The sequence below is a fragment of the Diplotaxodon limnothrissa genome, linkage group LG6 (assembly GCF_057381915.1).
Source record: "Diplotaxodon limnothrissa isolate DT_005_m linkage group LG6, D_limnothrissa_male_GT1.1, whole genome shotgun sequence".
Classification (NCBI taxonomy): domain Eukaryota; kingdom Metazoa; phylum Chordata; class Actinopteri; order Cichliformes; family Cichlidae; genus Diplotaxodon; species Diplotaxodon limnothrissa.
This window is the reverse complement of record NC_140601.1, coordinates 13,326,873-13,339,822: the sequence shown is the minus strand read 5'-3', so window position 1 is coordinate 13,339,822 and position 12,950 is coordinate 13,326,873. Positions and strand designations below refer to the sequence as shown.

At 40.4% G+C, this 12,950-nt stretch overlaps 1 protein-coding gene across 1 annotated transcript in view; it reads right to left on the bottom strand.

Moving 5' to 3' along the window:
* Positions 1 to 1,601: 1,601 nt before the first annotated feature.
* LOC146630244 (uncharacterized) overlaps positions 1,602 to 12,950 on the bottom strand; it is a 36,798-nt gene continuing 25,449 nt past the window's right edge. Inside the window, exons 50-65 of the mRNA XM_085356560.1 lie at positions 10,849 to 10,902; positions 10,261 to 10,314; positions 10,124 to 10,177; positions 9,852 to 9,905; positions 9,661 to 9,768; positions 9,523 to 9,576; positions 9,202 to 9,255; positions 9,012 to 9,119; positions 7,894 to 7,947; positions 7,748 to 7,783; positions 7,583 to 7,636; positions 7,113 to 7,440; positions 6,862 to 6,974; positions 6,623 to 6,691; positions 1,840 to 2,073; positions 1,602 to 1,748 (exon numbers count right to left, since the gene is read on the bottom strand). Coding sequence (XP_085212686.1) covers positions 1,602 to 1,748; positions 1,840 to 2,073; positions 6,623 to 6,691; positions 6,862 to 6,974; positions 7,113 to 7,440; positions 7,583 to 7,636; positions 7,748 to 7,783; positions 7,894 to 7,947; positions 9,012 to 9,119; positions 9,202 to 9,255; positions 9,523 to 9,576; positions 9,661 to 9,768; positions 9,852 to 9,905; positions 10,124 to 10,177; positions 10,261 to 10,314; positions 10,849 to 10,902 — 1,575 coding nt within the window. The remainder of the gene's footprint in view (positions 1,749 to 1,839; positions 2,074 to 6,622; positions 6,692 to 6,861; positions 6,975 to 7,112; positions 7,441 to 7,582; positions 7,637 to 7,747; positions 7,784 to 7,893; positions 7,948 to 9,011; positions 9,120 to 9,201; positions 9,256 to 9,522; positions 9,577 to 9,660; positions 9,769 to 9,851; positions 9,906 to 10,123; positions 10,178 to 10,260; positions 10,315 to 10,848; positions 10,903 to 12,950) is intronic.

Here is a 12,950-nt window from a genome sequence, read left to right as displayed (position 1 = left end):
CATTTTATACTTTCTACCCTTATGGTCAAGATACTTTATTATAGGTGGATTTCATACCAAGAAACTAAGAATGCGCACAACTAGACGTTTAAAGATTGCTGCTCTTGCTAGTCATCACGAGAAATACTAGCCAATTAAGAATTATTCTCATTTTAGTATCACGCAGCAGTTACCTGTTGTGTCAAAGATAGATTATGACGTCCCACCGACTACCAACTGGAGCTCCAGCCCTGACAGCGGCAGCACCTCTCTTTGTGACAGGAAATTGGAAACAATGAAGTGACTGTAAACAATTGTCAGATATGCTAACTACCATAGCTCTGCAGTACTTGAAGATACAAAATAAATAAATAAATAAATAAATTAGATTTTAAAAACTAAAAATAAAGGTTGAATGTTGGTAAAAGAAGGAATTGGTAATCACTTGTAACGTAACACAACCTAGCAGACCACACACAACTAATCTGATATAGTGTGTTCAACATTGTACATGACAGTGTGCATAATTCAGCTAAATTTCAAATGCAATTTGATTATTAAGGAATGTGATTAGCAATTTTATGCAGCTTTTATGTAGCTAATCTTGTTCATTAGTTTTTATTTATTTATTTATTTTCATGTTCTATCTTTTAAATGTGTCCACGAGTGCGATTTAGTTTAAAGGAAATAAAAAATAAGTTACCAATAAGAAACCATCAACATTTGCTGAGACCGACACACCTGCAGGCTCTAAGAACAGTTTCAAACTGACATGTATTATGAAATTGCAGAACTAAAGCTGCTCCTGGAGTTGTCTTTGTTAAGCAAATGTATTCACTAAAAAAAACCAACAAATTTCATCATATTAACTTAAATGTACATTGTGTACTTTTATTAAAATATGTTAATCAGTCACTTCCCCGCACATATATGCATAGAAAGATCTCGAGGCAATCACACACCACAGTTTGTTAAGCAGAAAAAAATATTAAACATGGCTTCGCAATGTTGAAAAAAAAGAAAAAAAATGCACTGCCCCAGTACCCATTTTTTTAAAAATATTTACTCCAGAAGGAGCTCCATTATAGCACCATGATGAATTAAACTCCAATATACATGACATAACAGATTGGCATAATTGAAAAATTACAACAACAACAGATAAAAACAACACAACAAATTGAGGTTTGATGACAATGCTGAAGAACATGGAGAATGAATGTTGCAGAAACATGCTTCTGTGTGACTACATATGGATGAGATTTGAGTGCACAGCTCATTATTTGTAAGAACAGAAGGACACGAATGAAACTGTGAGAGCACCACTTACTCCTTCAAAAAGAAAAGAGGACAAAATGAGTGTCGCTGAGGGGTTTTTAACAATCATTACATGTATGCAGTTCTCTTAATCACAGCATGTAAGCCCACAGTGAGAATGCATGACAGGGCTGTGTGAATGAAGGACAGAGTATGCAAACGAGTGTGTGTACAGAAGAAGGAACACTGTTGTAGGTATATCAACTTATAAATATGTGGTTTTGAATCATTTTTTTTTTCTTTTTATCCCTGCATGTAAAAAATGTCCATGGCTCGTTTCCCCTGTAAATTACTCCCTGACTCTGTTAACCGTTGAAACAAACCGGGCCAACTTCGAAACCAAATTTCTGGTTCTTATTTCCAAAATCGGACACAGCTACATCGATGATGGGAAGCGTGTTGGACAGCGGAGAGTCAAATTCCAAAACTGTCCTCTCCTGCCCTGAGCGTGTCTAGAGCAGACAAAGACAATTGAATAAAGTAAATAAATAATAAAATCATTAATTAATAAGTTATCCTCAAAAGCGTGTCTGAGTTCCTCACCCGACACCCGTCGTATAGTGCAGTGATGTAATGTGTGTTCTCGTATGTCAGCTCCTCGCCGTCGCTGCTTCTAAAGCGCAGTGCGTATTCGTGGTTGTACGTGGCGGTGTGCAGCCAAGCAGCAGAGTTAAGGCAGTGGTAGGTGAATATCTGCTTGGCTGTGGCACTTAGCAGCTTCAGGAAGGTCATCTGGACAATGTGGACTGAAACGCCATCTGACCCGGAGTAGGAAAACTGGAGCACCAAGATCACACTGACTCATTAACAACACCATACAAAGTCAAAACAGTGCAGACAAAGCAAATATAACTGCAAACAGTTTTGGGTGTAACACATTACAAAGTAACACATTACTGCAATCACATTACATTTTTCAGTAGCACGGTATGTAAAGCATTGCTATGTTAAATTCGGTAATCACCTTACGGTTGCAAGTATCTTGTTACTTGCGTTACAAAGGTTCTTCGCTTATCTGAATGCTGGGCAAATAGAGAGAAAAAAAATCAAACAAACATGTTGTTTTCCCTAAGGGAGAGACCAGCAAAGACAAAGCTCAATTCCACCCCTAGTATTTGCGATCTTATTCTTTCGGTCACTATCCAAAGCTCATGACCATAGATGAGAGTAGGGTGGCTTCATAAGGCCACCACCTGATGAAGCCAACAGAACCACATCATGTATGAAAAGCAGACAAGATTCTCAGACCACCCGAATAAATGCCTTCTCCCACTTGGCTACACCTAGAAATTCTGTCCATAAAAATTATGAACAGGATCGATGACAAAGGCAAAGAGCAGCCTTGCCGGGAACAAGTCCGATTTACTGCCACCGGCCCTCTCATCCCCAGACTGCTTCCTCTACGGAAGACATGTCAGAGGGATTAAGGAGGTCCTCGAAGTATTCCTTCCACCGCCCGACTATATCCTCAATCGAAGTCAACAGCGCTCCACCAACGATACACAGTGCAGGTAAAGCACATCTTTCCCCTCCCAAGTTGCCTCACAGTTTGCCAGAATCTCTCCGAGGCAGTCCAAAAGCCTTTTTCCATGGTCTTGCAGAACTCCTCCCAGTTTTTGCTTCAGCCGCTGCCCACTGGCCTGTCAGTAGCTATCAGCTGCCTCCAAAGTCCCACAGGCTAACCAAGCCTGATAGGACTCCTTCAGCCTGATTATTCCCTTTACCTCCAGTGTCCACCATCTAGTTTGGGAGTCACCACCACAACGGGCACCAAACACCCTGAAGCCGCAGCTCAGAGTAGCAGCTTCACCAGTGGAGATGCTAAACATGATCTATTTGGACTCAGTGTCCCCAGTCTCCCTTGGAATGCTGCCATAGCTCTGCTAGAGGTTGGAGATGAAGATCTTGCAGACTAGGTCATTATACAGGGTGGGCCATTCATATGGATACACTGTAATAAAATGGGAATGGACAAAGAAGCCATCTATGTCCACTGTGAGCGACCATCTTTGAACAGAGGCGGGGGTTTACGACACCAACTCTCTGCCATCTATAATCCAGTTTTGAGATCCCTTCCCAGACGCCTTAACGCCCACTCACATCCTGGGCCATCTGACCTCAGGAATTCGCATGATAAGGTGGGGCCAGGTTTCACAATGAACACACCCGAAACTCTGGCTGATTGGGACCCACGCCCAGTTTCCCACCTTGGCTCAGGCGATTAGAGGATCATCAGGGGGTCCTTTTGTCCCTCTGTGGGGGGTCACTCCCACTAGGTTTATATCTGGGACTCTCCACCATTTGACCTTAGAACTGAAGAAGCTTCTCGGATGAGAGGTGAAACGTCTTCAAGCAACTTAAAGAAGTCCAGACGCTTTTCTTTGCAATCTCCTTTGACCGCTGGGCATTTAAGTAGGTTACATTGTTGGTTCTACAAATGTTTGCCCTAGAAGTGTAAATCAGAATATGCACACAAAAACTTGTTAACCAAGCTTCCTAGCCTTAAGGCCCTTTCACATCGGACGCAGCACACGCAGCGCTGTGTTCTGAAACCCATTCGTGTCTATAATGGTTTCCTGCTGCGCCGAGCAAAGTGCAGCACAAGTCAGAGAGACACATGTTTTGAAATGACAAGAAACGGGCACATCTAGTACACGTAGAGTACTAGTTTTACAAACCAACTTTCATACCTCTTAGCTTTTTTAAACTGTTATATTATTTTTAAATTTAAATTTACCACACAACTGTTGTTTAACATTAATCTGAAGTTTTCTTTGAGCTTGTTTTTCCAAGTCTACTACCCTTTGCAGAATTCTGAACTCGTAAAGACAAGAATGGAGCAGCACCTGCGTCCCTCCAGGCCACAGCAGTTCATTTGACGGAGCAGCACACATTCAGATTTTTGCCCTCACCTGAATCCTCCCTCACTAAAACTTAAAAAAACAAAAAGCATTTTAATTTCTCCTCTTTAACAGTCTTAGCTGGGCAGCTTTGGCTGCACAATTATTCTCTGTCTTCACCTGCAGACTTCTTCTTCCTCTTGTTGGAGTTAGCAAGTTTTGCAGAACATGCTGCCTATTCCGCTATTAACCGCTGGACTTTCCTTTTACTTGACATGATAAGTACGAAAGTACCATAATTAGCATAAAAATGTATGTTTATTTTGCAGTTGAACATCAAGGACACAAACCTATTCAAGCTTTATTATTATTATTGTTGTTGTTATTATTATTGTTATTATGATATTATTATTATTATTATTAGCTTTTAATGCAGCCAATTTTCCCATGAGAATAGCCAGCTAAGGTAAACACATGCAGATGTGAATATGGTTGCTATTACAAATACTATGCACCTGTCTGCAATACAGACAGATAAATATTTTATTATTGACAGGGTTGCTGCCCCTTACATCAAACCAGAAAAAACACATGGTCCCCATGGATGTTCATGAGAGGTTAGCTTTGACTTTTAAATAATTTTAAGTTTCAGGATCTTTGCAGTAGAATGCAGCAGCTATAGTCACAAATTGGCTTGCTGCAACACACCAATGATTCTTTAGGTGAGCCAAGCGATTTTAAAGCCAGAGTGTGTTTCCATCCCATCTCTACAGTACCACAGTAGGCGGACAGGATTTCTGGAGAAGTTGGAACTATTTCTTAGCAGGAGTTTAAAGCCATCTGTGTCTTTGTATTCATTTAAAGCTGAAATCTAAAATTGTGGATAACAAAAAACCTCGTCACATATCCCACAGTATTTATTATTTCCCCACTGGCCCATGCAGTCTGCGCAGTCCACTCAGTCAAATATTTTGGGCTGCACGTCTGCAGAGGAGTATTCATCCACCCACACAGATTTATGTACATGATGAAATGTGCGTCACTCTGACGTTTGCATGCAAAAAGCATGAACTGGCCTTTAGTGAGGGAGACAGTTCCTGGTGTACCCATCACTGATACGATTGCTGCCAAAGTCTAAGTCTAAATCAGATGGTTTGGAATTACTCATGAAATCTGTAAGATGCTTAGACCAGATTTACTTGGTTCGACAAATTAACACGATGTTACAATAGCAAAAAAGCAAAGACAAAGATGCAAAATATTACAAACCTTTCTAAACCTTAAATCTGTGGGTAACAGGTGACCTGTACCACTTGTAAAAGTGTTTACAGTCAGATCCAGAGCCTTGATGAAGATACTGTTAATGTGTGTAAATTCACCCCAGATGTTTTTGTGTGTGTCTTTTTCACTCTGTGGCTGCTGGATCAATGTTTTAATACTACATACAGAACATTCAGACATGAATCTAACAGATATTTCAATATGTTAAAAACAACTAAGAAAAAAGAAATGACATGAAAGTCACTCTTTGTGCGAGTGCTTCTGAGTAAAGGCGTCAAAGACTTTTTCACTGTGTACTGATTTCTGTGTAGAAATGTGACTATAAGTGTGATTTACTATAAGTACCTCTGCTCACTGTAAAAAGTAACTTGACTCTCTGTAAAAGAGGTTGCATTATTGAGGCATCATCCACCGACACTCCGCGTTAACTACAGTTCAATTAAGTTCAGCTCTGTTTGATAAAAACAGTGTTACTGAGAGCCAGAAATATGTGGGGCTTGGGTCTAAACATGCAGGGTGAGGACTCTGAGTTAGACAGCCAAAGCTTTGGCACAGGACTCACAGCTTTGAGCCATCTGCCTTACTCATTCTTATAACTAACTTGTTCTCTTTGTTATTTAAAATTAATGTTATTTTAAGTAAATTTACTGGTCCTTACATAGGCATTTTGTACCCTACTTTCTAGCTAACATTCAACAATCCAATCAGTGCATCAAGGTTCAATAATTTGCCCAAGAAAACTTTGGCATGAAGACTGGAGGAGCCAGAGATCGAATCACCAACCTTCTAATGAGTAGATAATCTGGTCTAACTCCTAAGCCGGATGAGGTGAAAAAAATAAGACATGCCTTATTTCACTATTAATTTAACTCAATGTGAGGCTACAAACTTTAATAAATCACGTTTAATCATTTAAATCCTATCCTCTCAAAATGTTAAGCTCTGGAAGAGAATCCCAGACAAATATTTATGTGGAGAGGCCAGCTACAAAAACATCCTTCAGTTGCAAACTGACACTGTGTGTCTTTAGTAAATACCAGCAGCAGCTTTTCTTATGCCAAAAGAGGATTTTGTGCTGGCACAGTCTGTTAGTAAATCTGCCCCAAGTGTCTCTAAAATTCAGAGTTTCTTTTAAAGCTTTGCAACTGGCACTCATCCAGATGTGTTAAGCCCAACAAATATGTGCAATAATCATCAAACTATACCTTTTTTCCTTTCCTGAATTGACTGTACCATCTGCCAGGCTTTTCCTCTTTCCAGGATGCTAATTTTACCTAAAAACAGACAAACAAAAGAATCACCTCCAAATTCACACAGTCAGCAAACTGGTGATGACTAAATAGTGTTTACATCATGCAGCTTTTGATACAGCCTCCTGCTTATTTTTAATGTTAATCGTATTGCTCCAAAAAAATAGCACACTGTGTTATTTATGTAAACGAACCGACTGGAACTTCTTGTCGGGGTACAGACACGTCTCTCCCTGTGCGGTGAAGTTACAAAACACCTTGAAGGAGTCTCTATGGCAACCCTGGTTGGGATCTATCCAGTATTCGCCTGGATAGAGAGACAAAGAGAGGACCTCAGGGGGGCCAAGGCCACAGCAGACAGAAGCAGCAGAAAAAATCTACAGATTATCTTGAAATGAGACAGCTGTGCTCAACAGATGGCCAAGAACATAAACTGATGAAGTACCGTTGGGGAGATCTGGGTGGAGAAGCCAAAGCTCTTTGCAGGTGCGGGCGGGGCTGTGGTATGTCCCTTGCGGGGTGCGCAGACCTTCTACTTCGACTTTCATCGAGGATAGAGAGGCAAACACTTCCTCCATGCCTTGGCCCTTCTTTTCGTTTAGCTGGCTGTCCTGCTCCGCCTGATCCCCTTGCATCATTTCCTCCTCTCCCCCACCTATGGCCTCCTCCTCCCCATCCTCTTCATCTTCAAGTGCAGCACCATCCACCCAGGAGTGATTTCTCCTCCTTCTGCCTCGTTGTGGCAGAGGGACCACACCAGCTGCTGGTAGTCCCTGAGACGGAAGTAGATGAAAAGACAGAAAGAAGAATGGATTGAAGTAGACAAAAAAAGAAGAGAAGAGTCCAGATGCACATGGATCAATGGCAAAGTAAACAAAGGTCATACGATTCTTGAATGAACTAAATATTACTCACTGGGAGTCCTGGAGGTCCTGCGGGCCCAGTGTCTCCTCTAGGACCAATTGGACCCTAAATGAGCCACAAAATGATCAGTCTTTCAGTTTCAGTTATGAGTAGTTATGGTGTAATATAACAGCACTGAATAATTCAGTTGTGTGAAATGATGAATCTCAGAGTTACCTGATTTCCTTTAGAGCCCTTCTGACCAATCACACCCTATGAGAGAAATGAGAGAGCAAAAAAGAGGAAACACGGATGCACTGTTTCAGAAATCTCCATGCTTATGTGTTTATAAGTCATGTAGGAAAATAATCGTGCAAACTCACAGACAGACCCGTAGGACCAGGTGGACCGTGAGGACCTGATGAACCAACTGGACCCTAATATTACACAGTGGGGTGAACATAGTCAGCAGATTCCTTTTACGTGCAGTTAATTATCAGAATAATACTGGAAAGCTTGGGATTAATGCCAAATGATATTTGTTTAAACCGATTAAAAGTATATAGACATTAAAAATAATGATCATGTTGTAGTTAATAAACAGATCAGTGTCCGCAATCATCAGTCATACCAACAATTTATCAAGTGATAAAAAGTGACAGAAATATGTTCTTATGATATTTATGAATTGTTCTTATTGTTAAAGCAAGTTGTTTCTTTGGTTTAGCGCTACACACTTCAAAAGGTGCAGCTTTTACTTTGAAGGTGAACTGTCTCTGTTCACCTTCAACAGGCCGATCCGCGCTAACTCGCTAACGGAGATTTTGCCGCGTTAACGCGGTTGTGGCATTAACGTCATTTTAATGAGATTAACACTGACAGCACTAAATAAAACACTTGTATCTAAGATTTTGTTCAAGGTTGAAAAAGTATACCAAGACACTCTGCCTTAAAATCCTGTCGCTTTAACTACATTTACATAATTATTATGTGGCATTAAACCTTTCATATAGTGTCTAAGTACAGTAAACTTGACTTCATAAGTTAATGTGCCAAACATGTAATTTAATATTTGCTAAATTAGATATTACTGCCATTAAATTAAAATGATGTGATACTTTTATAAGTGGTTATAGTAATTATTATCACTATTATCATAAATAATAACATTTTGTAATTTTATCCCATTGGAAGGTGGTTGCTAGGTAACATCATGACATTATAATATCTGAAATAGATAAGAACCTTCAGGGACTAAATATGCATTTTCTTTACATTTATATAACTGGACAAATTTCAGTTCTTTACTCACTCTATCAAAAACAGATACTAAACCATTGTTTATAGCAAACTTTATACTTTGCATATCATCATAAAGCTAAAACTGTGACAGCAGCATCTAGATGTCGCCATGATTTGATACTGGACTTTCATGATACACCTCTACACATCTTGTGTTATTTGCTTGCTTGGAGAGTGTGTTCAAGCATTTTTTAAGCACCTCATCTCCCTTTGGACCCAGTAATCCCTGGTTTCCTGGTAGTCCTCTGTCACCCTTCTCTCCAATGTCTCCTGGTGGCCCTATCAGACCTATTACACCACCATGACCCTACAAAGATATCAGAGATGAGGTCAAAGAAAAGTCCCAGTAAAGGATAACTTGAATATTTGTGAGTACAGTATGAACACACCTTGTCTCCCTTCTTGCCGGGGTCTCCCTTCAGTCCTGTTATACCCGGTGGACCCTGAGGAGATGAAATGATGAGTCAATTCAATCCACTTCAATTTTATTTATATAGCGCAAATCACAACAACAGTTGCCTCTAGGTGTTTTATATTGCAATGTAATGTTAACCTTTATAATTCGGTTTTATGTGCTACACACACGTATTTTTTCTTTTAAATTATCTTTAGAATAATATGCAAAAACATCAAACTGTGGTTTTAATGCAAGATGGAAGCGTGATTTTGTTGAAAACTTCTCAGATTTGCTATTTGATGGGTTATCTTACCATGGGACCTGGTGGTCCTGTCTGGCCTGGTGGTCCATTTAAACCCTGCTCACCCTGAAAGAAGACAAAGAAATGATTGAAACATCATGTATTCCGTGCTTTACTCACTCCTTCTGTGCTTTTCCTAAATTAACTCACTGCAGGCCCGGGGATCCCTCTCAGACCCTGGGGACCAGGCTTGCCAGGATGCCCCTGGGCTCCCACAGGGCCCGTCTTCCCAATGGGACCTTCCAATCCCAGAGCACCCTGCAGTGACAGAGAGCAAGTCAGCTTTCAGGCACTGCCAGTATTTAGAAGTTATTATTGAAAGACTTGTTTCAAACTCTCACCTTCGCTCCTTTCAGGCCTGCTTTTCCTTCCTTTCCTGGTTTCCCCATGTGGCCCTGAAGAACAACATTTTAAAACATTTTAACCTGAATCTGTCATAAGGGTGCAGTCATGCACAAACACACACACACATACGCACAGTGAGAATGCATTAAGCAAAAATACTCCCAACCTCTGCCCAACAGCAGAAGTTTTAATCTTCAGATTTAACAGTAAATAGAAAATGAGGTTTCTGCATGCAGACAAAAGAACATCATAAGAAAAACAGACAGACCCTTCGCCCTGGAGGCCCAGGTGGTCCAGGTTCCCCGGGTGCCCCTGGGGGTCCCTGGTACATTTAAAGAAAAAGGTTAGCTGGTCGGTCATTATGTTGCGTTTTCTTTTGTGTTCATACAGCAGTCTACAGCTTACAAGGTTTCCAGGGTCTCCTGTGTCTCCTTTAGATCCAGAGAGGCCATCAACACCCTGATGGGGGAACAAAGATTGTGGGCAGAGGAACACATAACAGCTTTAAAAGCAATAAAATGGGAAAAAAATAAGAAAAAAACTAGCCTGGTAGATGTCTGACTGAGAAAACAACAACTACAAAGATGTTACATAATGAGGATTTTATGTAATTTAGTTTCCAGTGGAAATATAAGAGCTCACGAGGAGCTTTGTTTCTCCACAGATCATCTAAAATATATGTTTGCCTGGTGTTTTCAAATTTAGCTCGGATGTAATTTCAAAGTTTGGTTTATTCCACATCTCCCTCTCTATGGGTCCTCATATATTTTTAACATTTTAGTTTGAATTCATTCAAATTCCAGGAAACTGCAAGTGCAATGCAACCGACAAAGATGAAACATTGAAGTCCTTTAAAAAAATAATGACTTTTTATCCTAGAAAGCTCTTTTTTGGTGAGTCTTTGTTCTGTAAAGTGGATGCATCAAACAGAATGAGGATGATAGATCAAACAGAAGAGAAGGAAGAAGAAGAAAACAAAGAGCAGACACTCACGTTGGGTCCAGCTTCTCCCTGCTGTCCAAGGTCCCCAGTCAGACCTATAGGACCCTGCGGAGAGTGAAGGAGAAGCGCTACTACACCAACATGTTGTACATCATAGAGTGTATTTCATAAATGATTGAAACAGTGCATTCGCTACAAAGTATACAACACTTTTAAGTTTTAAAGTGAGATTATTTCTCTTTCTAATCATGTTCTTTATGAAATACTCCTTGAAATGTTCCGTAACATAATTTTTCTTGCTTAATTGGACTTTACTTTGATTTTCTGACTGTTTATATATTATGGAAATTAAATACAGCACTGCGTTGTGAAGCTTCTGTCTCTAAAGTCTTAATAGGGTTGCCAACTCCCTGAAAAATAAATAAGGGACACCTCGTGGCCAGGGCCGGGCGACCCAGTTGTCTTCACCCTTCCCAGTGTGGTGAATTTTCTAGCTCTTTTTTTGTGTGTGAAATTATTTTTTTAACCCTTTGACTTGAATTTGATTTAAGTAGATGTTTATTCTTTGTGATATGAACACATGTGAAACAAATGATCATTTAGCCATTTATTTTTAGCTCAAAATGACAACATTAACACAATAAAACAGGTCTCCTTCTTAAACAGAAGCCTGTCATGCTTAACTTTTGAGAATATAAGTAAATCTTTCTTTAAAAGAACTCTGTCCTGCTTAACTTAAAATAATAGAAAACAATAGAAAGAAAAATATTCTTGTAACAGTGCACATTTAGTGCATTTAGTACAATCGGCTTCAGTTGAAATATTATTTCAGCTTTTCTAATGCTAATCAGCTGCTCCTGTTTGTAAACCCGCTTGTTCCCATGATTACGCATCTTAACTCATCATCATTATTCATCTATGTATTACTTTTATGTATTAGTCATCTATTTGTTGTAATCATCTATCCTTGCAGTTGTTTATTACACAAAATAAATTATATTATCACACTTCTGGCCACATAGCGCTGATATTCACTGCACATGCCCATATTAACTTTTTCCAGCCAGGTGTTTTCCTTTTCCCATTCTTCCCTTTCTCTGAGGGGAACAAACATTGCTGCTCTAATGCTGGGCTCACACTGTGCAGTTTTAGGCCCATTTTGAGCCGATTTTTGACCGATTTTGGCCTTCATCGTGCATCGTGTAGTATACGTGGGGTAACGAAAAGTGATTAACACCTCACGACCAGCTCCCGATCATCAATCGCTCGTGAGGGTCTCATCACAGCCGCTCACACTGCTCGCGCGCAAACACGTAAACGTTGGTGTAAAAGATGGAGCAGCACAGCTGTGCAGCGTGTGATCTGGACACAAGCGATGGAGGCACAACTTGTAGAACTTTGGAAAGCTCATCCGAGCCTTTTCGATGTGGCCTCACAAAATTATCACGACCACAACAACCGTGAAAACAGTTGGATTTACACTGCTGCTCAATCACAGCTGCCTGATCATGTTTTTCATTAGCAATTTAGCAAAGTTGATGGTGGTGGTGGTGTGTGTCTGTGTGAGTGTAAGACGGAGAGAGAGAGCGCGACAGATTTTCTGTTATAACCTTCGTGTTATGGAGGCACAGTGTGAGCACTCAGGTCGCATCAGAGCATCGGGCGGTATAGTGTGAGACCCTGCATCGTGACCTACCAACTGCGAGTCAATCGTGCAGTTTGAGCAGGAGCTGAATAACGTGACTGAAAAAAATCGCACAGTGTTTGCCCAGCTTTAGGTGTACTGTCGTCCGAGACTTGCACCGCAGTGTCGGCGTTTGTTTCCCTGTTGGCCATGCTTCTTGTTGTGGTCATCTGTTGTCTTCCGGTATTTTCTCCGTAAGCGACCTTTCCTCGACCAATGAGATGAGCGGTAATCTGAATTGTCATACTCGAATTGTCATAAGTGTGCTGTCAGCTCATTGGTCACAAAGCAGGAGAGGGGCTGGGAATTATGTTTTCAAACAAAGCGTTAATTCCATTAACATTTATAGACTACTTTTGATTCTCACTGTATTACGGGACAAAGTGCGTCCCTTATTAGCTCAATACGGGACGTGTACTTTTGTTTCGAAATACGGGACGATTCCGTATTTTAAGGGACGGTTGGCAAC